This window comes from Alosa pseudoharengus, unplaced genomic scaffold (assembly GCF_046254945.1).
Source record: "Alosa pseudoharengus isolate Yale_2024_CS ecotype anadromous, Long Island Sound unplaced genomic scaffold, YU_APseudo_1.1 YU_APseudo_1.1_scf_2, whole genome shotgun sequence".
Classification (NCBI taxonomy): Eukaryota; Metazoa; Chordata; class Actinopteri; order Clupeiformes; family Clupeidae; genus Alosa; species Alosa pseudoharengus.
In genome coordinates this window covers 11,658,680-11,683,576 of record NW_027468663.1, presented here as the reverse complement: position 1 = coordinate 11,683,576, position 24,897 = coordinate 11,658,680, and the positions used below count along the sequence as shown (strand labels likewise).

The following is a 24,897-nucleotide window of genomic DNA, read 5'->3' as shown; positions in this document are numbered from 1 at the left end:
TTTAAACTTTATGTTTTTCAACTTCCCTCAGCTCTGCAGCAAGAGAATGAAAAGTGCTCTAGACTGCAGGAGCAATATGTTGGTGAGGGAGCCTGCATTTACCATCTTAGCAAGATTTGTTTTTGCAGTGTGTATCAGTAGTATAATGATCACTGCAAATTACAGCTACTACTGTGATGTCTCATCACATGTGTTCAATTATTTTTTAAGAACTTCAGAAGAAAACTGATAAATTGATGCAGAATGTCGACGGCAGCTGTAAATTCAGTAAGTTGTAAAAGACCGATTGTCAAATGTGTCCAAATTTCTAAAATGATAAAAAAAAAAAGTGTATCATAGCTGTGATACTTGGGACATTTTTACAGTATTGCAGATCAATCAGTTGACTATCGACATTGAAAACCTTCGGAGGAGTATTGCTCAAAAACCTGACAACATTGCAGGTAAGTATATGCTACACGTCAGTAGGAAGTTGCTTTCAATTTTAGTAAGTCATCAGTGACTCATCCCTGGCTTAACTGGAATGCTGTCTTTCAGAGTTAGAGAAGTTGCTGAAAGAGAAGCTTAAAGAAATGGATAAACTAAAGAGAGAGAAATCCCCTGGATCTGCAGAAAGTGAGTTATTTTGGATGCCTAGAATTGTACACAATGATATGTAAGCCTGGGTACATTTGCACATGTAGTCAGTAACTGAGAATGGCAATGTGCTGCTGCTGCTGTTTCATTTTCAGTCATAAAGATTGTTGAAGTCATCACAACACTACACAAGGAAACTGGTGAAACCATCGACAAGCATTTACAGCGTATCAATGGTGAGTGTCTAGGCTCTTTCGGTTCTTTTCTGAACAGCGCTCACCTAGCCTGGGTGTTCCCATGCTGCCTTGCGCGCGATTTGATTCACGCTGCTAAGGCAGCCTGGAGACCATGGAGCAAATTTTTCGCCTGAGATAGGGGACCAATCACAGAACAAGGGGGAAAGCAAGACGATGATGAGCTATGCACAGATGCATTTGATAGACATCCGTGGCACCCAATAAACGGATCTGGGCATTTTTTTCAAATACGAGAAAATGAACGTTTGGTTCCCAGACCACGTCTCATTGAGAAGTGGTGGCGCTAGCCAGGCTAGCGCTCACCCAAAAGATAGCAGAAATTATCAATATAAGATTGTTTACAACTTCAGGATATAGGAGTGTGAAACAGACAGACAGACAGACACACAGACTATGTGTGCGTGTGTGTGTGTGTGTGTGGTTGTTATTGGTTTGTATGTCCATTAGTTGATCTCCATGGGGAAAATGTGGAAATCAGCATGAAGGCTTCACATCTACCCAAGCAAGGAGAGAGTTTGAGTTGAAGCATACCTTGCCACAGACATAAATGCTGATAATGATATTAAAGGGCTACAATAAAAACATGTACCGTGTCGCACGCAGTACACAGGTGTATTTAGGTGTGTCAGAACTAGGCTTAGGTCTCACAGTGTCTGTGGCCCTAAAGGCCTATTTATTTCCCCTGATCTAAACATGGACGGATTATTAACTTTCGGCCCAGATGTATTAAGGGCCCCCCACTAATTTCCGCATATGTGTGTGTCTGTGTGGGGGGGGGGGGGGGTTGGGATTCCTCCCCCAGAACATTTTTCATTTTTTTGATGTGATTTCCTGTATTCTGGTGCATTTTGGGGATGGCCAATACTAAATTCAATCAGATTCATAGCATACATCCTGATGTGTTGACATTGAGGCAATGATTTCATGCAATGGCTTGGGCTTCAGGGCCCCCAGACCCCTTGGGCCCCTGGGCCCGTAGGCCCGTGCACTAATCCATCCCTGGATCTAAATCAAATTACTCCAGGTTCATGTCATTTAGAAGGGATGTCAAGGCATGTTTCATGGTCAGACACTGACTTTGAACATAATAGATATCTTTAAATGGAACTGATACCTTTTGGTCATTTGGTCATTATTGTGGTCTAATTTACTGTCAGTTTTATGCCATAATCTATTGTGGGAACAACTGTGAAGAGTTTAGGCAAGTGGTACAATTCCACATTGAGTGACTGACGACTGGAATTTACATATGGAATCAAATCAGACTCAAAAGTTTTCTATGTGTGTATCACGACTTGAAACTAGAAATGATTTGTAACTACAGTTAGAAATGTATTCTACAGGTACAGATCAATTTTACAGCTACAAATCATCCTACAGTTACAAATATTTTACCATTACAAATATACATTCACAAATCAAAGCTCTACATACACATGTCATAAATGGCCACAGTAATGAAGAGGAATGACCAAAGAATTTGTTGCTAGAGAACCCATCATGACTGTGGAGGTCTGGAATGCCAGCCACTACTGTTGAGCCTTCTGGAGGTGTTATGGGCCAAGATAAATGAAACACCGGTGAAGGCAGTGCCTCCTTGATAACCCCAGTGAAATGCTCTGAAAAGAACCAAAGCAAATGTTGTACGCGCATGTGGTACTGTAACCACGAAGGAGAGCCATTACGGATCCTGGGTGCAACATATGACGTTTTTACAACTGCTGCCAGCCAGCTGTGCATTGTTTTTGTTTCCAGTGTTAGATGGGCTTGGTTGTTGATCTGATTTTATGTCCGTCTGAATGCTAGCTTGGAATTTAGGTAAATGTTTCTTTTATGAATGTCATTGATCCCGCACGCAGAGTTGCAGGTGTTGGTCGACAGTCTGAAGAATAAGCTGAAAGACAAAACTGATGAGAATACCCATCTCGGTGAGTGAAAGGGGCCACACGTGTTATTTCTCTAATTCTCTCAAAACTCCTTGTGTATCTGAGAGTTTATACAATCTGGAATGCATATGATCAATTCTGTGTTACATTTATGGGTCATGTATGTGCTTGTTTCCTTTTTGTGTGAAAAGACAGGGGGAGTGGGGGAATGGGGCACCTATTAACAATTCAGTTCCTTTTCTGTTTGTTTCAGTCACACAAATCTTAATCCAGAAGGCAACTGAGACGATGTTAACCAAAGAGATTGCAACTCTGAAGAAAGAGTATGCTACTAAAATCAAAGGTATAATTGCACCAAAAATGCATCCATTCAGATCACCCTGAAAGCCATTAGCCTACATGATCATCACACACACACACACACACAAACAAACAGAGAGAGAGAGAGACCATTGATTTTATCTCCACAATCTTAACATAGTTCACACATGTCTCACGTAGATCAGGCTCTCTAGTAGTCATTCAGGACTCATATAGGTTTTAATCAACTCTATTCATATATACTGTACATAACAATTACAAAAAAAAAGGATCTAATGTGTACATCCTGTATGTTTCAGGTCTACAGAATACAGTGAAAGAAAAAGAAAATCAGCTTGAGAAAGAGAAATCCAATTGTCATAAGCTGGGTATGTTTATAATTCAATACATTTCCTTAAAAGCTGTTGTCCTTAAATACTGTGTGGTCTGGATTCAATAAATCATTTTGGTGATGACTCTTACTCTTTAGCTGCACGGATAGAAGAATTGGAGCAAGAACTCTCAAAATCACAGACCGACCTGTCCAATTACAAGAAGACCTATGCTGCCAAAATTGCAGGTAACACAAAATATGAACCTAGAATGTTAGTCTCCACTTACGAAAAAAATAAAACTGAAAAGAAAAGCAGATTGAAAGAGGATGCCTGATGCCTGACTGATGGATTCCTGTCTGTTTGGCTTCACACTGTGATTATTTCAGAGCTGGAGGAGAAACTTAAGATGATCACTCAAAAGCTACAGGATGCCATTGCAAAACTGAAGGCAGTGGACAAGGAGAATGCTGAGCATGGTTTGTTTCTTACTACCATCAGCATAAAACAACTTTGAATGCATCATTTGCTAATGTTTTGCTAAGGCAATGAAGCTATTCTCTGTTACACAGCACGTTGTGTGTGGTTAGTGGAGATTTTTTCTACAAAATGCCTTAAGTATTAGTCTTTGGGATTATGGGATACTGAATAGGCATCACGCACCCATACACACACAAATATGCAGTGCAGACTCAACATTCTCATCTTGTTTACAGTCCTGAAGATCACTCAACTGCAGACTGAAATGACAGCTATTGCGAATAAGGCGGTTACTGAAAATGAAGTTCTGAATAATGAAATTGCAGGTGAGGAATATACTCTGACATATACCGTGATATGTGCTGCATGTATCAGTCAGCTTTTACTGTTACCAGAAATGATCTCACACTCCACTCCCATTCTTACCCCAGCTCTAAAGAAACAGCTCAGTGTGTGCACAGGACAGAACACCAAACTGACCCACACCATCACAGGTTGGTCTGATGCACTGTTAAAAGATTCATCTGTCCTGTGTCAATACATAGCGTGGCTGTATAACCAACACCTCACTCTCTCACTCCTTGATATAGAACTGAAGACAAATGAGGAAACGATAATCAAACAGTGCAGTCTCGTCAATGACACGTTCGTTGGTAAGATGACATATCTGATTTATTTTGTATGACCTGCTGTCTTCGTACATTATTGGTCAGCTCATCTTTATAGTATAATAGAACGGTTAAACTAATAACAATTGTGGATTGGACAATATAAGCACAAATGGATGTGCTTCAAACTAGTTTTTCTTTACTTTGTTACTTAGTTCATTTCCTTGTATGATGACTGAGATAGACCTTTTCATATGATGCATGTGTCTCTCTTTCACAGAGCTGAAGAAGGAGTTTGACCAAACAATAACTAAAGTTGATGAGACTTCCCAACTGAGTATGCATAATGTTCCTTTTAAACTCCAATAAATACCCCTTTAATATTTCACACATTTTGTATTTTGAATCCTTGAATTTATTATAAACATGGTTTAATAGCAACTTTATTTCAATCCGTTTGCATTGTGTATGTACACTACATTCAATAAACCAATAATTCCTAGCACATGGATGGTCCCCAGATATATCACTTGAGCTATGTTTTATACCTTCAGTTTTCAGGATGAATATATTGATTTCGGAAATAGAGGAGCTGCAGAAGAAGCTTGAGGGGATGACAGGCGATAAGACGGGTGGGTATGAGACTAGAGGATATGACTACTTTTCACCTTCATCACTCTCTTCATATAAGTCTGTCTCGTATATTCTCAGAACTGGAAACAGAGCTGAAGTCTAAAACCGAACAACTGGAAAGAGTGGAGCAACAGCTGGGAGTGAAAAATAGAATGGACTCCAAAAAGAGTATGTTTCCTCCATCCTATTCAAAATAAGATACCCTTGAACGCCATTTGCAACATGTGCTGGACCACTTCCCTGTGTTCTTTTCCAGTCAAGAATATTTTAAGTATCATAATCCAGAAAGGGAAAACTATGGAGCAAAGCAACGAGAGATATTTGCAACAGATTGATGGTAAGACAAGACAAACAGTATCATACAAGCAATAAATTATAACATATTTGATGATGGCTTAAATAAGCATTACCGTATTTTCCAGACTATAAGTCGCACTTTTTTTCATAGTTTGGCTGGTCCTGCGACTCAGGTGCAACATATATATATTTATATATATGTTTTTTTCCTCTTCGTGACACATTTTTTGACTGGTGCGACTTATACTCCGGTGCAACTTATAGTCCGGAAAATACGGTGTAACAGCAGACTTTGTGAAACCCACTGTATATTCTGTCTTTCTTAACAGAACTAGAGAATGAGCTGAATGAAATTATTGATAAGTTCAAGGGAAAAGAAGATGAAAACACAAAACTATGTGAGTATACTGAAGAAACAAATCAGTCTGAGCATGCCAAACAATCATTGAAGTTAAAGTAATTCATTTTATTCATCATTCATAGGCTTGTATTATGTGTGCATGTAATAATATTCAATTCCATTGTGCAAACTGAATCAGTAATGGATGGAGCATATAACGTATTGACCTGCAAAGTTTAATTCTCTTTCAGTGATCAAGATAATGTCCTTAGAAGAGGATGTGACCTCTTTGCAGAGGAGAATATCGAAAACTAAGCAAGAGTCCACCAAAAGGATCAAGGGTGGGTGTATCATGGTGTGGGTCACTGGAAAAGGATTTTGAAGCTTACAGGGTCACATAACTGAAGTGTTCCGTTTGCAGAGTGTCTGCTGCAACAATTAGCTTCTACTGTAATCAATAGAACTGGCCACACCGGACGTGATAGCGGCGTGTATGTTTTAAAGAATTAGACCAGTCTTCTAGAACTATTTTACGCTTCACAACCGGAGCGCTTCATGTGTGGTCCCAGTGTAGCCCGGGTATTATACAGTTACAAGCAGAATGTGCGATTCTGGTAAGCCCTTCCATGTTCCTGAAGTAATTGTGTTGATTGGCCGGTGTTGTTTATGCCTCAATCCTCAATATGTTCGTTTCCCATTTACAGATCCTGGATAGTTTTTTCTAGCCTGACATAGTCAGAGTCAGTTCTATTCAGAATTTGAGTCTGGTACCGTACTGAACTAGCCCTGGCAGCAAATGTAATTTGCTGCCGCTAGGGGCGCGTCTAGATTTCTAGGCTAGTACTGAACCATTGGGACATGATTATGGGGCGTTTCAACTGATACAGGGGAAAAAATGCCTCTACACACAATTGGATAAACCTAACCAATCAGAGCAACGAAATATGTGATTCTTGTAGATACAACAGCCAAAAACATTCTACTCAACAAATGCCCCAATCTCTGTTTTCTGTTTGTTTTTTATTTAAAGTTATTTAGCTGTCAATATCTTGTATAACAGACATGATAGCATTGACATGAATGACTAGGCACAGTTGCACATTATATAAAGCCCTCCCAGATGATTTGATTGGTGCAAACAGCTCTGATGTGGCCATAAAGGCTTCTCAATGGAGTGAGTTTAGACCAAATTTCCTGACCTCAAATTATGTGATCGGGGTATATTCGGGCTGGCATCCAGGCTAAGTTTTAGCACACACACATAATGGAGGAGCAATTTGCTGAATTTCACCAAACATTGGAGCTCCATTAGAGTCATTTGAGGGGCTTCTATTGAAACAGTTCACTCATGACTTCACTCCCAGTCTATTGCCTACTTGTGCCCCAAAGTGGTGGGACTTGTATGGTTCGCTGCATGAAACAGAGAATGTCTGTGTGATCTTTACCCACTTGTGTCAGTGTGTAAACTTACAATATAGGATGCAAATGAATGTTGAATCACAGTTCAACACACAGTTCTACCACATATTTGAATGTTTTTTTAACCTGTTACTAATAGTCCAGAGACTGAGAGGGATATTGTTTTAGGAAAAGATTTTTTCAGATTTAATTTAATAAGTAATTTGATCAGGTCTCTTTGAAATCAGCCTTTGTCCTTTAATGTTTCAGAAATTCAGACACAACTGGATCAGAAATACAAAGAGATCAAAGATGTGAAAGCAATGAACTGTGGAAACATGAGTAAGTAAACTGTAACCTTAGAAAAGCAGATGTTAAAAAAAATCAAATGTCTAATATTATCCCAAATATCTTTGATTATATACGTACAGTTATAAAATTATATGAGATTATATAGGCTGTATCTATGATGAAAGATATTTTATATTTTTTATATACAAGTCTAAAGATTGATTGATTAATTAATAGTAGGCCTACTTAGTAAGAATCTTATGGTGATGAAGAAAATGTCTTTAACGTTTTAAATTTTCAGAGGAAAGGGTTGCAGAATTGGAGAAGGAGGCCCAAAAACTGGAGTTGGATTTAGCCAAGGAAAAACAGACTGCAGAGAACGAGATCAAAGGTGCCTTGCTTTTGAGTTTGAGTCAATGAAGGAGTCTGCGAGTCAGTGCTGAATCCAGTGCTAATACCAATGCTGCTCTGCATAAATTTAAATCGTTTGTCAAGTATGTCCAGTTTCTGTCATTTTTGGTTATGCAAACAAAATGTGTACTTGGCAGAGCTGGAGAAACGCCTTACGGAGAAGAAAAAGCAACTGCAAATTAACAGCCAGAAACTGATAAGTGTGGACAGTGAAAATGGAGAACTAAGTAAGTAAATTACAATTTGAATTTAAAACAAGAAATATGCCTCAAGACAGTCAAATATTTTTTTTCCAGATGAAAATCTCTCTGACAGTCTCTCTCACACAATGATATTCAATCTATGTTAGCAGAATACATTTTTTGTACAGACTGTATTTAAAGAAATGTGTCTATTTCAGAGTTGAAGCTAGTCGCTATGGAGACTGAAATGACCACAGTTATATCTGGGTCCAAAGACTTGGAAGAGAGATCAGCTGTCATAATCAAGAGTAAGCATTTCATGGCATGATTTTATTTGAAGTGCCCCTAAGTTTAAACATGAATAACGTGTGTTCTGTGCATAAAAATGTAATGTCTTGATTATGCAGGCCTGAAAGAAAAGTTGAAAGTCAAAGTGGAGGAAAATGACCAACTGCAAAACACAGTTACAGGTATGCTGCAGACAGGCCACATGGAATCCAGGAGTCACCTGTGCACTGGCTCCACAATAATATTATTTAGGCTACCAATAAAAATCACCAGTACAATATTCCACGGAAAACATCTCTAGAAGATCAGACGTACTTGTGTAATGAATGAGTGAATTAGGAAATATACATCTTGAGTTTTTAAATTAAGGATGGCTCCTTTAAAAGTGCAGTCAGAGATTGAGCATGGCATTGTGTTTATGTTCACCTCTACCTTCAGTATTCCCAGAGAAACTCCACATAGTGTTTTGTTTTTGTTTTGGGGACAGGCTGCCCCAAATTTGTTTGTTTCCAGTTTTTTGGAACCTACCTACAGAGACCGGGTTTTTTACTACTCATAGGGATGCTCGATGGGGAGCTAGTAGTTTTTTTACTACTCATGGGATGGGCGATGGGGAGCTAGCGTATTGTGAGGAGTTGTTTGGTGAATGTGACAAAAATGTTATGGGCTTGAAATCATGTACGATCGCTGACTGCACCTTCAATATCAGGAATAAAAAAAAATTCTCCTTCCTCTCCCCCTTTCATCCTCAGCCCTGGAGCAAAGCAAGAAGGAAATAGAGGGAAGCTGTACAACTATCAAAAAACAATACACAGGTCCCAACCTTTCTCTCTTGTACACCTTGGTGTTAGGCTGAGCGTTCACATGGGTTCTCACATTATAAACCTCTGTCACACAGATCTGAAGACAAAGTTTGATGAAAATATGAATAAAATGGAAGACATCCCAAAATTAAGTATGAAAAATACAAATTATGAAATAAAGTGCATATACTATTTAACACGAAGTGTTGATGTATCCTAAGATCTGAAACAAAACATATATTTAACTTTTTTGATGCTCCTTGCCTCAGTTCTCAGGATCAACATGCTGAGCAGTACAATTGCAAGACTGCAGTTGGAGATGAAGAACCTCTCAGGAGATAAGACAGGTAAAGTTCCCAGAAATCTCTGTCCCAAAAGGAGATGTAAGATCTCAGTGAAACTCACCTGGTAAAAAAAAGGATAAATGAAAAATAAATAAATAATTCAAATGTTGTTGACATTGCAATATGTGTTTATTACCTAGAACTCAGGAAGGAACTGGAGGCGAAAATGATAGAACTGAAGAAAGCGGAAGAAGAACTTGGAGCAAAGAGCCCAGCTGCAACACAAAGTGAGCTTTTTCACCCTCCCAGGCTTTAGTAACTATAGTATATTACATAGACTTTTTATTCCCAAGGGTATTCTGTGACAATACATTTCAGTGTGCAACTTCTAAAAAAAGGTATTTCTTACTTTTACATTAGAGTGTATAGATAGAGAATGTCCTCATCATTTATTAAAAAAATATGCTGCATTTCATCTCTAGTGACCATACTGTGGTCAGTACCTTTTTCCTTTTGTTAGGATTTTGGAAGTACCGATATATAAAAAAAACGTCTCATGATAGGACATTATGTCAGAGAAGTTGTGTGATGATGTGCATTTACATTTTAGCACAACAGGAAAAAGCAATAATCTTCACAGAACTTCTCTCTGCATGCAATAATCGCTTATCTGATGACCTTATCTTCATACCTGATGAATATGTTTATGAATTATCCTTACGATTCACAACGTTGTAATATTTGTCCTTGTTTAGTAAAAGAGCTCATTGCTGTTATACACACAACATCTTCAAGCACAGCAGAGAACAATGAAGAGTATTTAAAACGTATCACTGGTAAGAAAACAAAATAAACAGTTAAAAATGATTACATATCTTTGTGGGGTTTTTTGTCTGTGTAATACATTCCTGACACTCAGACAGAACAGCCCTGCTAATAAACTCTGATCCTCTTAACAGCGCTGGAGGACGAATTGGATGAAAAGATTGCTGCCCTGCAAGGCAAAGAATCAGAAAAGATTCAAACAAGTATGTGAGGCCATAATATGTAGAAACTTTTTTAAAGCTTAAGGATTTGTGATTTGTGACTCTTATATTACAATTTGGCATTGCTTTTATCTTGTTTTTTCTTGTTTTTTATCTTGTTTGACATTGGTTGTGCGAGTGTGTGACTGCCGTGGAACGTCTGGATCAGTTCTGTGCGTGAGACACGTGTATCATTCATCATGTGAATGCACTAACCAGTTAACATAGGAAACAATATGGAAACCAAGACTTTCTGCAGCAGTCACATGGCACGACACATTGAGTGTGAAACAGGCCACAGGCCACAGTGCTACTTTTTGTACAAGTTGTATGATTCACTGTATTTATGTATTTTTTGTTTGTCCTATTTTCTGTGCTTTTAGTGATCACGGTTATGAAACAGCAGAACGAAATCGCCATGCTGAAAGACAGGTTATCCAAAGTCAAAAAGGAAGCTTCCAAAGAGATTGCAGGTTGGTGTCAAACTTTTGGGGTGGTTGTCATAAGGCTTCCGCGATATCAACATGGCAGACAAGAATACATCAATCAATAGATAATAAAAGAAAAGAAAAAACTATTCTATAGATGTGGCCACATGAAGGGTGAAGGGTAAAGGGCAAAGAGAGAAAGAGACGGGAAAAGTCTGGTAATGTTACAGCATGTCAAAATGATATTGATTTATACTTAACTACAATTAATTATTTACAGTAATTAAGGATCAGCTGGCGAAGAAGCGACAAGAGATTAATAAAATGATCATTGACAACTGTGGTGGAGCTGGCAAACGGAGTGAGTGGGAGAACTTTCTTTGTGCATGCTGTTGCTATTATTCTCACAAGCCAATTCATATATTTTATACATTAATAATCATATTAATTATTCTTTATTTTTTTAGAGGAGGAAATTGCTGCTTTGGAGTTAGAGGCTAGTGCTTTGGAGGCCAAATTGACAAAACTCCAACAATCCAAAGACAAAGAGATTGCAGGTAGGCTAATTATAGCCACTAATATATCATAAACAATGTCACTGATCTACGTAAAACTCTGTTTGCATTCCTACGTGAGCGTGGGCTTTGGTGCTAGCACTCTCTGAAGTGGCCTACTTAGACATCATCTCAACAACCACCGTTTTATGGCAAGTGGGCCTTTGGCAGGCACGTAACGCTCACAACCCATTTGTGTTGCAGTGCCACCTAGTGAATGCAACAAGAAAACATACTTGTTCATTACTGCAATGGGTTATCCCACACACTCTTCTTGGAAAGGAAAATGTGTTTGTATTTCATGGCTATTGCCCATCTGCATTTAATGGGTTTCTAGGGAGCGCAAACCTCTGTGAGATGTGTCAGACATTAGTGGCAGTCATATTATGCCCCGCTAATTGGTACATCTCATTATACATTTTGAAATCGTAATGACTTGACATGTTAACATACCCTATCGTTATGGGTTGACTTTGATTCCTTGTTGGAGTGAATTAATTTTTATTTATCTATTATCTATACAGTACTATTTTAACCCATCTACATTTTTTTCTAAATTAAAAAATATCTTATAGAATTGATGAAACGCCTTCAGAAGGTGGAGGGAGACCTGGACAGCAGTAGTGATAAACTGCAGAGTTTGGATAAGGAACGTGGAAAACTGAGTAAGCAAATAAGTATTTTTTTTTTTTTTTTTTTTTTGTTTGTTTGTTTGTGTTGCTTAATCATGCCTCTGAACTTGTTGGCTCATAGTCTCAAAACTCTAAAGGCAAACAATTACCCAATGCCAGTAATGTTGGCACTGCAAAACCAATGCCAATTGCCATTTTTAGTGTAGTACTGTGCTGCGTGTAGTTTCCTGTCTACTTAAAGATGTGACTGCACATAAACATAAGCACCCCTGTAAAATGTCTTCTAATATACCGTCAGTTTGTTGACCAGAGAAATGTCCTTGCTGAAAAAGATGAGTACAACCTCCAACAATATAGTCAATCAGTACATGAATGTCTATGTCTACACAGAGTCACAGATTCCTCCACATCCATAGATACTCATGCCCAGTTTTTTTTTGTAACTCCATAGTTACTAAGATGATTGCAATGCAGGATAAAATGGATCAACTCATAAGTAATGACAAAGACCTGAAAGAGAAGACGTCAGAAGTGATAGCTGGTAAGAAGTAAAGTGTAATAATGTTGCTTTGCAGATACTACTGTTTTTATTGCATAGATGGATCAGAAAGAACCTACTAATGCAAAATCTCTATAAAATAAATATTTATTTCCGTAGACCTTAACAAACAGAACAGTATAAAAGATGAAGAGATTGCCAAACTCAAAGCAGAAAATGAAGGTAAGGAAATGATAACACCATCTTAACTACTCAAACCAAGTTGGTGTCAGCATTTTTCAGATTTTCGCTTCAAGTATTTCTTTGGCAGTACTTACAACGATGGCCAGAGTTGTTTACAATGTTGTGAATGTGTATCCAATTTAAATCCATAAGTCACTGATACAAACCAATATCCCGTATACCATTAATCTGTGTCCCTTTAAAATTCAAAATTTATCTGTGATATTAATGGAAGTAATGAATTATATTATGAATACATCACTTCCCCACATGGTCGAGTGAGCATTTTGTTTTGTAAATAACGCGCTGAGGGCTGTCCCAACATCTGTTTTCATTCTAAATATCATGAGGCACAAATGCTTCTCATCAGGGTAGGAATTTCACGGCGGCCACGACGGCCATGGCCGTCGTAGCCCCTTGCGTTGGCCGTGAAGCCCCTTTGAAAATCATAGGTTTACAGGCCACGGTGGCCTTGGTGCCCCCTTCTTTCAATATTCTGCTTTGTGTCCTACTAATAGCAATTTTTATTTAGCCTGTGGCCTGTCAAAATAATCTTAGCATTCACAGCGCAAATTTATTTAGTCTTTTACGCAGTGGAGAAAGTGACAGCACAAGAAAGAAAGTGCGTCCAAATTCACCCATTCTTCTCAGTTGAACTACTCGTGAAGTAGCCTATTTATCACACAGACATCACAAGTATCACATGAAAGAGCTTTTTCTCAGCTTTTAAACGATGTTAGCCGATAATTGCTGTATTGAACGGTTTGCGAGAAAAGTAAATAATATAATTCAATTTAATCATACATTCTACTGAAGCTTTTGCGTCCATGATCTCCCTACCCATTCATCTCGGTGGAATACTTCACGAACCCTTCTTTTAACACATGACAAACCACATATCACAATAAACAGCAGACCTTACCGAACACAAAGGTGTAAAGCAGTCCCCTGTATAGTTAGCCATTCCAGAGTAATCCAGTTGAATTTGCAGTAAATTTCGACATGCATGGATGTCTCCAAATTTGGGCTTTAAGTTTTACAATGTGTTTAAATTGTTCCACATGATTTCATAACAGGCCAAATACAAAATAAATGTTACAAATATCGCCTAGATATTGGTAAATCCGAGGACAGCTGACTAAGAGTTTGTGAAAGTAGCCTTTATGATCACAAAATGCTAAGCATGCAGCTAGGCTATTTGAGTTTCTTAAACCTGAGCTGTGCTTAAATTTAAATTGTTCAATACATGAATTTTAATAGCAGGCCAAATATAAAATAAATTTTATATATAGTCTAGATATCTGTTTTTATTAGATGATCAGATGATTTACAGTTATATGTAGGCCTAATATGTTTCATGTTTTTGCAATGTTTCATACAGTGATGCAGGTCTACTGCAGTGAATAGGCTAAATACAACTTTGATCATTTTTATAGCCTACTACTGTATAGTTAACTTTGGCCTTGGTGCCCTGACATGTGGCCTTTGTGCCCCCCACCAAATATGCCCAACTGAAGGCCAAGTGGCCTTGCCCCCAGAATGGTGAAATTCCAAGCCTGCTTCTCATGTATCCCCAATGCTCAGCATGACAAACTGCAAAATACACTAATACAATCCCTGATAAGACCATTAAATTGTTCCCAGTATGCTGGTCAGAAATATACTTTAGGCCTACAGTATACATTAAGTCTGTTTTGAACACTACATATTTTGCCTTTCAGCCTCAGAGAAAAGTAAACAGGAAGTGATTAACAGCTGTGCCACTGTTAAGCAACAATACACAGGTGATATAGTTTTATTTGCTACAGACATTGTCTTTGCCACAGTCATTTAAATTACTGTTTACACTGGATATGCAACTTTGCAAACTTCTTCTGCACAGAGCTGAAGACAAAGGCAGACAAAAACATTAAACAAATCGAAGGCATTCCAAGATTAAGTAAGGCAATGAAGCGATAGTTTGGTATTCCTGTTGTTTTTTAAATAATATACATAATATTTTAAATGTAGCATATTGTTTGATTATTCTTTGTTTTAGTTCTTCAGATCAACAGACTGAGCGCTGACGCTGAGAGACTAAGGAAAGCCATAGAGCACCACACTGGAGATAAGACAGGTGAAGGTTCCAGAAAGCTCTTTCTCAAAATATGTCATTGAAGAGTTGAAAACATTTGGACCACTTAATGTAGAAGTATGTACATGGAACTATTTATCTATGTGCCTCAAACAGAACTGAAGATGGAATTGGAGAAGAAAAAGGAAGAACTGAAAAAAGTAGAAGAGGAACTTGGACTGAAGAGTCCAGCAGCCACACAAAGTGAGTTCGACTTTTGAAACTCCCGGCCTTTCCACAATCGATAGCAGCATGATGCATTGGCAACTGATTATAAGTAATGTAAAGTATGTCTTTTGCACTTGAAATGACAACCTGTCTTGTTGGTCATCACCTAAATTTCCTGCTTTACATTGCTCACTGACTGCCAGGACAGATAAACTGCACATAGCCCATTTTCAAGCTCTGATCTCAGTAAGATTTCTTCTGCTGCCACCACGTCAGACTAGACAAACGATTCTTCAACAATTCCAACCCGATATTGTACAATAATGAACTTAACTTTTCAAAATTGTTCAAAGATTCCGGATCCAGATTCCAATAGATCCCAACACAATGTTTACCAAATATTTTGTATGCTTAGTCTCCAACATTGTCTCTTAGTCTTTTTCTGACAGAAAAAACATATGCAAATCTTTGCCTGAATCTTCATAGTATGGGCATCTTGATATTTCACGCAACCTTTATAATGTTTACTTCTCTTCAGTTAAAGAGCTCATAGCTGTAATTAGAGAAAAAGCTGCATTGAAGCCTGAGGACAACGAGGAGTATAGAAACCGCATAGCTGGTAAGAAAACTGGTGAAATAAGCTTGATCCCAATTGTAATAGCTGTCTATAGTAACTGTGTGTATGTAAGTATGTGAAATGCACTGTATGTATGTATGTGAAAAACTTCCTGACATTAAGACAGAACTGCCCTTTTAATAAACTCTGGTTCTCTTAACAGAGCTAGAGGCCGAGCTGGATGAAAAGATTGTTGAGCTGCAAGGAAAAGAATCAGAAAAAATCCAAGCAAGTGAGTTGCATTGGCCAGTGTTTGCAATATATACATTTACATGTATTCATTTCACGGACACTGTTTTTTTGTTCAATGCGATTTACATAGTCAATTATATTACAAGGGCCAAAGTCCCCGAGCAACTTGGGGTTCAGTGCCTTGCTCAAGTGCACAACAGTGGAAACCGGGAATTGAACCGGCAACTTTTCAGGCTACTGCAATGCTAACCCAGCTCTACCACTACACTACCACCACCCTTAATATACCCTTACGAGGTTAAAGGTTAAGGCTACCAGTTTTCCGGTCATTGTGTTCCTTAAACATCTGTATATAAATTCATATCACAACAAATGCAAAGAACATACTAAGGCTAACCGCTTAGAGTCCACATCAACGGGGCCTAAGCATTTGTTAGCAAAGCCTATATACATCCTACTGCAACAACTTGTTGCGTTAGCCTCAAAATGTATTATTATTATTATTATTACTATTATTATTATTTTCTTCTCTTATTGTGTTAAATGTTCCAAATGTAAAGCACTTTGAGCTGCATTCTGTGTATGAAAGGTGCTATACAAATAAAGCTTATTATTATTATTATTATTATTATTATCTTACACAGGCATGATGATGTATTGTTCTAATGTGAAGTGATTTTAAATGACGCATTAGGGGTTTTAAGTTTTGTATTTGCTTTATTGTGTCCTTTCTATCCAAAGACACAGCACAGTGAAACTTTGTTCCAGTCTGTATTCTCCAGGCTTTAAACCTAATCACTTCTGTATTGGCAACACCGTATACTCCAGGGACATGCTAAAGGACCACCAGTATTACTTCTCAGAGGTATATAACGCAAGTGCATATGTAGAACATTCTCAATCCACCACCTTTCTCTGTTTCAGTGATCAAGGTGATGCAACAACAGGACGAAATCACCCAACTGAAGGACAGGTTATCCAAAGTCAAAAAGGATACTTCAAAAAAGATTACTGGTTGGTATAATTTTTACCATTACTATTTTCTATTTACTTTTTTCATAATGTGACAGCCCACGACATTGCAATTGCAGCAAAACAACGTACAATATCAAGTATTGGAAATTAATGCAACGTTTCAATTTGTCATTAATTTTGTCATTTGTCAAGACATCATTTGTAATTTTTTTTAAAAGTTTCACCAAGTACCTTGTTCATGATGTGGGTTTGTTTCACTTACACGCAGAGTTGGACACTGCGTTACAGAAGAAGCGCCAAGAGATTAATGCAATGAAAGCTGAAGACTGTAAAACAGGAAAATTTAGTATGTGCACCAGATTCTCTCGATTATTTGAATATTTAAAAAAAACATATTTGTAAAAAAAATGGTTTAAAAAATGTTTTATTCTTTTATCTTCAGAGGTGGAAATAGATGCTTTGGAAAGAGAAGCCGCAGATTTGGAGTCTAAACTGAAACAGCTGAGACAGTCCTCAGAAAACAAGATTGCTGGTGATTACATATTGACATATACATTTCAATAGCTAGGACTTATGCCAGCCATACATGTCAGCTGCTATGTACAGTCGTGAAATGGTTTGCCCCTTCCATGATAAAGGAAAACCCTCAATTTATGAGTGGGGGGGTGGGGTTATATGCAATGTTTCCTGACTATTCGCTCAGAACAGTCAGTCTATGGAACATTTTAGAACATCTTTCCAGCAGTGCCGGTGCCTTGATCTGTCCTGTGCCTCACCTGAGTATTTCTGCATTGTGTTGCTGGGTGGGCTCTGGCACTGCGACCCTGTCGCTGCCACACTGAACGTGTAGAGCTGACCGCAGCGCATGCCGCTGACCTCACAGGAGGTGTTTGTGGAGGTGCAGTTCAGCCTGCGGCCCTGGCCGTCCTCTGCTGTAGCCGTGTACTCGCCCGCAACCGACCCAACCCACGACACCAGCGCCGAGTCCGACCGGCACAGAATGTCCACCTGCGTCAGAGTGGACGTGCAAGAGGCTGTGGAGAAACAGAAGATGGCCACGGAACTCAAAGATGCAGGGCAGACCCACAGCTGGTGTAGCTGTGCTAAAGACCACCGGAGAACTCCTCCCAGAGGAGGTCAGAGGGGCTACAGACAAGTTTATAACAGTTTTTGAGCTGCATGACCATGACTGTAACTGTCCACACAGGACACTGACTGAATTTCCGTAAAAGTGTAGTGGGGCTACATGTCCACCAAGTTTCATGTTCTCTTTACAGTGATGTTCAATGTTCAATTTAGGTCTGGACTCGTAGAAGGCCATTTCAGAATAGCCCACTGTTTTTTTTTTAGTTGTGGGTTTTGTTTGATTATCCTGATGGAACGCCCATCTAAGACTGAGCTTGACACTGGACTGCATTGCATGTTTCGCTCCAGGATGCCTTCTAGTCTTGAGATTTCAATGTGCCCTGCACACATTCAAGTCAGGGGACTTGTTGCAGCAAAGCAGCACCACAATATAACCAAAACATGACCAAAACATTTTGAAACCATTTTTCAAAATGTTGCTCTTTTCCAGGACACATTTATTTTTTTGTTTGTGAACATAGAGCTGATGTGACCTGTCAAATATCTCCAGTTTCATCTCATCAGTTCAAAGGACATTTCTCCTAGAAGGATTGGGACTTATATGCATTTAAGCCAATTCCAGTCTGGCTTTTTTTAATGTTTTAATCAGTGGAGTCCTCCAAGGAGCTAACTGTTGTCCAAAAAGTGACTGATGGAGTGATCACTGATGTACCTTGACCTTGGAGTTCAGCTTGGAAGTTTGCTTTTGTTTGTTTCTTTGTCTTCCGATTTGCACTGTCCCTCTGTTCAGTCTGGGGTAAATGTTCTTCTTGCAGCCACATCCAATAAATTATCTTCTATAGGGGTACCATGAAATCAACAAATGATCACTTTTTAAACCTCCTTTGCTCTACTCTATTACATTCCAAAGGCAAGCAGCTACACATGAGAAAATTGCCTTGATTTCATCACTTTTAAGGAAGAAATTAAGCATACTTTCCATAATCTGTAAGAGTACCAATACATTTAACCACAACTGTAGGTCAGTATCAGGTTTTGAAGGTAAACCTGGTTAACGTGGTTAAATAACTTCATGTTCCAAACGTTCTCATTCACAGACTTGATGAGACGCCTTATACAAAAGGAGGACGAGATCAAAGCCAGCAGCGGGAAACTGGAGACTTTAGACAAAAAATATGGCGCACTAAGTAAGCTGATGCAGTAAACCTAGTACTACTGTTTAAGTCCCTGTGCTTTCTTATGCCCATATAAAATACTCCATGTTTGTATTTTACCTGAGTTCTGCACTCTTTGTGTTTGATCCGTCAGCTGTAAAGGCCATTGAAATGGAAAATAAAATGAATACACTCTTAAATGATGACAAAGACCTCCAAGAGAAGACAGCGGATGAAATAGCTGGTGAGACCTGGTGGCTGCCATTGGCTTTTCTTTTGATGATTGCCATACATGATGACTAGCTTGAAGGGCTGCAATGTAATATTAATTGTCCTCTCAGATCTTAAGAAACAACTTCAAGAGAAAGACAAAGAGAATGCAAAACTAAAGGCTGAAAATGACGGTAAGGCCCACCATTACAATAGGCTAGCTCTTTAAAACACAAAAAACACATTTGAAGCTCAATGAATCACACTTCAATTCAGTTTCAAATGTAACTTTGATCAGTGTTAATATTTTAGTCTTTGCTGTTGCTTAGGATAATTAGCTGCATGAATGTGCCAGTGGTTAATATATCAATTCTGTTCAATTCGTGTGATTATTTACTCTGCTACTCTCAAAGTCTTGGAATGTCATTGTAATGAATGTCTTGCTCCATAGTTCTTACAACTGTTTCCTTTGTGTGTGTGTGTGTGTGTGTGTAGAGCTCAGGGAAAGTGCTAAAGAAGAGGCTAAAGACTGTGCCCAGCTCAGAGTACAGCACGAAGGTTAGTCTTCCTCTTCCCCGAAAAGAGATCCATTGAACTGGAGGTATCCCTCATTCTCACTGTGAACGGTGTGCTTTTTGTCAGACATGAAGAAGCAGTTGAACAGAAAAGATGAAGACATTGCCACGCTGGAGAGTGCAAAGGGAAAGGCTTTAGGTCTACTTGAAGAAAAGGAGGCTGCACTCAAAGCACAACAGGAGAAAGCCAATGGTGAGAGTCTGTGCTCTGATGTGACCCAGACCCTCACACACCTCTTACTTCACGTCTCACTCCATATTACTTTCCCCGTGTTGTTTCATGAACTCAATGCTTCATAGATAGTTTTTCTCAAAACGAAAGAAGATTCAGGGTCCCAATTCCATAGAGCAACAAGCACCACAACCGGGGTTCATGCAATAATAACCATGCGGTGAGAATAGGTGGGGATACCTATATTTGCTAATTGACACAATAGCAGTAAACAATCATCTCATCTCATCTTCCAAACACAATGCAGTGTTTCCCATATAATTGGATTCAATTTGTGGCGGTAAAGGTTCCTACTTCTCCTTGGGACAAGCACTTTTGAATTTTGGAAAACACTTTTCCATTTACATCGGGATTTTGCAAACATTCAGTGTCAGAGTCAATAAAATGAGCCCTTCAACGAAATTGACAAGCAGCTGTAAGTAGGCTAAGCATGCTAAATTCTACATCCAAACAGTATTCTAACGTTAGCTTTGAGATACTGCTTGATTGCATAACTTAACTTTAAGTTTAGTCTCTTCAGTGTAGCCTACTATGTTGTGATAAGACCTTAGCAGAGTTAACTTCAATGCAGCAGTTTTGAACAAATTTGCGCTTCAGCATGGTCACGATGCTAAGCGGATTTAATAGCAATTTAGCCAGACGTCTTCTATGCAATGCTTCTATGTGGCAACAACAATCCTTCAACAACCGTGAATATTTTGTTAAATGCACATGCAGAGGAGGGGCAGCAGGCTACGACAGAGAGCGGGGCGGGGTAAGGAAAGGCTGCGTGCGTAAAAAGCGCAGCTCAATGGCAATGCAAGGATTTGATCTTATATTTAAATTAAATTAAATTAAACATAGAATATTCATCTGTGGCGGCCGATTTTGATTTTGTGACGCCCCGCCACTGATTAGTCAATGTATGGGAAACACTGCAATGATTCAACCATAGTTAGTATATTAATGTTCACATAGAGCACTGTAACTGTACAGTGGAGTACAGTAGAGTACACATTACCTACTGCAAACAGAGAGTGACCCCAGAGGTGACAGAGGTTCTTGTGCTGGAGGTCTGCCAAACATGAAATCATTTTCAAAGTTTCACGGAAAAGGGTATTGCTTTAAAGCAAGCTATTTATACAGTATACAAGTATATACAGACACACCCTAGGTCTGACCCACACATGTTTGTGCTTAGGATATCACTCATGTTATCAAATTTTGCAAAATTAGCTTTAGTGAATGCACAGTGGACTTTGCGTATTGGCAACTGTGTTGCCCATCAATGAAATTACAACCCTATGACTTGTTGGCCAATAAGCTTCTGGAAGTCTTTTGTCATTCCTGTACAGGTCAGCTACTTCCTCCCTTCCAACCTTGGGCCACAGCACCCTGAGCACCTGAGCCACATTTCACTCTTAAAATAAACCCAAGGAACTCAACACTATACTAATTACTAATGTTTGTTCGTAAAGCACTGATATAAAAATGTCTCAAAGTGTCAAAATACTCGCTCATTCTCCCCTCCAACTCCTTTGTAGCTTTGGAGGCGGAGAAAAAACAACTTCAGCAATCATTAAAGAAAAAAGAAGAGGTAACCAAAGAGCTACAGAAAAAAGTTGATGGTGAGTTTTGTTGTTAGGTGGGTTGGTTGTTGGCAGGAAGCAGAATTACGTGATAGTAATTGATAGTCAACAACCACCAAACACGGTTTCTAAACCTTACCTTACTGTACCATGTCTCATGGCCACATCTTTTGCCAGTCGATCACTATACGGATTGGTCAAACACGCCTGGACCATGAGGCTCACCTTTGTTTTTGGCTCTGCTTTGCTTTGAAGCACAGAGCCTAAGGAGGTCATAGAAAGACCAGTTTTATACCAGATAATGTAATGTAATATTAGATTCAAAGGGTTCTGCACTGCCATCATTATCCTACAACTTTTTCATACCTCAGTTACCATAAATATTTAATCAGTCCATAGGGTCAGCCAGTATTGCTGACTCTAAAATACACTTAACATGTTCCCTAAAGTCAGCTAGCAATGCAATGTTGAACATCTGGAATCTACATAATTCCTCATGTAGTACCTAGTGATATACACTACAGTTCTACACAGAACACAATTTTGTAATGACAAAGGCGAAAAAACATTCAGCTGACTAACTTTACAGCAGTCATTTGAGTGTAGCCTAACAGACAAGCCCTCTGCCAATTCTTCACTTTTCAGCAACTTATTTTCCCTCCATGTTGTTGTTCAAAGAAGGTATCTATGGAGAAAATGTAATTGTGTCAACGTGTCTTTCCCCACACAGATTTTGTGAAACAGATTGCAGCAGAAAACGCAGTCCACATTTGTAAGTGTAAAGACTGCAGCTGAACACAGCTGAATGATTTACTATGAACAGTGGATCTTGCCACAGTCTGGCTACAATCTCAAAAAATTCACACCTCAAACTCCAGTAATTTCAAGAATAATATTAAAATGCAGATCAGGAAAACATTTTTTTTTTTTAAAGAAATAGACAAAAATGGATTTGGGAATTTATAGTCTTAGTCTGTTCTGAACACTTCTTTTTCTTCCCACAGCTCAGCCAGCCATAGACCCTGACACAGCTCACCCAAAACTGCAGCTGTCGCACAGTAACACTCAAATGAAACTCCTACAGACAGCACTCAATGTGCCAGAAGGCCCAGCACGCTACAATCATGTTATAGGGGCTCTGGCTAGCACTGGGTTTGATAAAGGCAGGCAGTACTGGGAGGTTGGTGTGGCTGGAAAACCTTGTTACATCTTAGGGGTAGCTGGTGAAACTGCTCCAAGACAAGGAGCCGTAAAGTTTGACCCCAAGAATCAGTACTGGACCCTGATGTTGACAAGAACTGATATTCTCAGTACAGCTCAAAGAAAGAAAACTAAGCTGAGAGAGGTGGGGCAAGCCAAGCCAAGAAAGATTGGAGTGCTGATAGATTTCAAAAAGAAAGAAATTGCCTTTTATGACGCAGGGACTAAAGCTCTCTTGCACACATTCAGTAACATAGAAGTTAAGTCAAAACTCTTTCCCTTTATGAGCACATGTGAGGACACTGAGGAGGGTTCACCTCCAATGGTGTTCAATGCAGTCGCCTCTGTTGATTGGCTGAAGTCTTAAAAATGACCTTCTGCTTCCACTGAATACTCAGCATCTCTACCAAGTGCATCCCAAATGTATTGCATCCCTGGTAGTGTAGGAAGTATGCTCTTTAAGCACATAATGACAAATTAAAGCATTTCTTTTGCATTATTTTTGCCTTTGGCTGTCTTTATTATAAATTCTTCCCACATAGTTAAACAGAATTGAAAATCAGTAGGTATAACAATGCTATAATTCCTAATCTGTTGTTCAGGACTACGATATAAAAAGCATAGCACCCTGACCTGAAAGTTTCACACTTTATCTTATGGTCCATGACGTTAAACACCTTCTCAATAGCTCTGATTGTTTTGTTGAAGTAGTCTACATAAGAAATAACAATGCTGCAAGAGTTAATGCAGAAGATTGTGGTTTGTGATTGTCCACTGTCAACAGAAAGCTAAAGTCTGACTGATAATGGTTTAAAAATAATGGTTCAGTTCCTCCCAGCTGTGCCTGCCACCCCTCTATAGAAGTGGGCGACAAAGATGGGGTCTCTCTCTTCTAGGCAATTGATGAAGGCGTTTCTCTCCTCCTCAGTCCAAGACTCAAACCATTGCGTCCATAACCGGAGCTGGCACTCAAAGATGTTAGGGACCCGGTCCTTTACCTGTGAAACGGATAGGCACAATGTGACTTAGGCCTAAGTGTAAGGGAAAAGAAGCTTTTGACACTGCACAGTTACAGCTGTAAGGATTGTCTGTAATATAAATTCATCAACATAGCCATGTGATGGACCAGCCTCAGTATGGTTAGTAGGCTTACCTGCATTGTAGTAAGCTGCTCCAGTAGGCTGCACACTTTTCCAGGCACAGCTTTGGCTATGAGGTCCTCCAGAAATTGCTGTCTTTGAGTTGGTCCCCATCCCAGAAACCAGCTCAATACACAGCGCTGCTCTTGAAGAGTTACATACGAAAGAGGAGGGGATACCCTCCCCGACCCAGATCCAAGGGGGGTACACGCCAAATCTACCAAGGAGGGTGGTTTAAAGTCAAGTGGAGCATTTGGAAAATCTGCTGAAGACGACGGCGACGAATAAATCCTATTATGTTCTGCTGGCTCAAAAGGAGGTGTCACCGTCGATGGCTGTTGAATAAGATCTTGACGCACATGAGGAAACCAGGACATCTGCAAATAATCACAAGATCAGCCTTGCCTCGAAGTCATCATTAAATCTTTCGATATAACGTTAACGGTAAAACAATTATTGCGTGTAACGTGAATGAGGACCAACGTTGAACTGGCAATGCAAGTAACCAAGCAAGGTTCCGATTCTTTGCATATGCCGAACATAACACCGAACAAATTTAAAATATAAAGTTAGCTTCTAAATAAAAAAATATTTTTCCACACAAGTCTTCACGACATTCCGACTGGTACGTTATAAACAGCCTAACGTCACTTTTAGCTGTCCTACAAGTTGACGTTAAAATACAGACTAGCTTGTTAGCTAGCCTCTACAACGATTTACTTTATATTGTAATTCTAACAAGTGATCTTTAACGTTACACACCTTATTAAGTATTCATTGATCTACCTTCTACCTTTGGAAAAGTCTTCCTGCCAGCATTCCACGAAGATCACCAGTGGCAGTAGGCTAGATTATGGACAAGGAGAGCTAACAATAGTTGCTGACTGCTAACACTACCCACCGCTATCTCATAAACAGTAAAGGAGCTGCCTCCGGTTTATCC

At 39.1% G+C, this 24,897-nt stretch overlaps 2 protein-coding genes across 4 annotated transcripts; one reads left to right on the top strand and one right to left on the bottom strand.

The window, feature by feature from the left end:
- Window positions 1-9: 9 nt before the first annotated feature.
- Window positions 10-23,314, top strand: LOC143133841 (uncharacterized). The gene is made up of 53 exons (XM_076293743.1): window positions 10-82; window positions 211-267; window positions 366-443; window positions 538-615; window positions 732-812; window positions 2,693-2,761; window positions 2,973-3,062; window positions 3,340-3,408; window positions 3,510-3,599; window positions 3,741-3,830; window positions 4,068-4,157; window positions 4,263-4,325; window positions 4,422-4,484; window positions 4,720-4,776; window positions 4,994-5,071; window positions 5,151-5,240; window positions 5,329-5,409; window positions 5,699-5,767; window positions 5,961-6,050; window positions 7,378-7,449; window positions 7,700-7,789; window positions 7,947-8,036; window positions 8,210-8,299; window positions 8,399-8,461; window positions 9,032-9,094; window positions 9,178-9,234; window positions 9,352-9,429; window positions 9,567-9,653; window positions 10,122-10,202; window positions 10,326-10,394; window positions 10,775-10,864; window positions 11,100-11,180; window positions 11,287-11,376; window positions 11,949-12,038; window positions 12,457-12,546; window positions 12,664-12,726; window positions 14,448-14,510; window positions 14,609-14,665; window positions 14,765-14,842; window positions 14,957-15,043; window positions 15,546-15,626; window positions 15,787-15,855; window positions 16,740-16,829; window positions 17,059-17,136; window positions 17,233-17,322; window positions 18,974-19,063; window positions 19,185-19,274; window positions 19,372-19,434; window positions 19,736-19,798; window positions 19,883-20,008; window positions 21,571-21,654; window positions 22,346-22,387; window positions 22,620-23,314. The coding sequence occupies exons 2-53, from the start codon at window positions 237-239 to the stop codon at window positions 23,180-23,182; spliced, it is 4,515 nt and encodes a 1,504-aa protein (XP_076149858.1). The 5' UTR covers window positions 10-82; window positions 211-236; the 3' UTR covers window positions 23,183-23,314.
- cunh14orf119 (chromosome unknown C14orf119 homolog) lies at window positions 23,301-24,897 on the bottom strand. 3 transcript variants are annotated; one of them, XM_076293747.1, is made up of 3 exons: window positions 24,741-24,897; window positions 23,969-24,331; window positions 23,301-23,813 (listed from the first exon to the last, which is right to left on the bottom strand). In XM_076293747.1, the coding sequence occupies exons 2-3, from the start codon at window positions 24,329-24,331 to the stop codon at window positions 23,640-23,642; spliced, it is 537 nt and encodes a 178-aa protein (XP_076149862.1). In that variant the 5' UTR covers window positions 24,741-24,897; the 3' UTR covers window positions 23,301-23,639. The 3 variants fall into 3 exon arrangements, with proteins under 3 accessions (XP_076149862.1, XP_076149863.1, XP_076149861.1); XM_076293748.1 differs by having other exon boundaries at window positions 24,748-24,897; XM_076293746.1 differs by having other exon boundaries at window positions 24,717-24,895.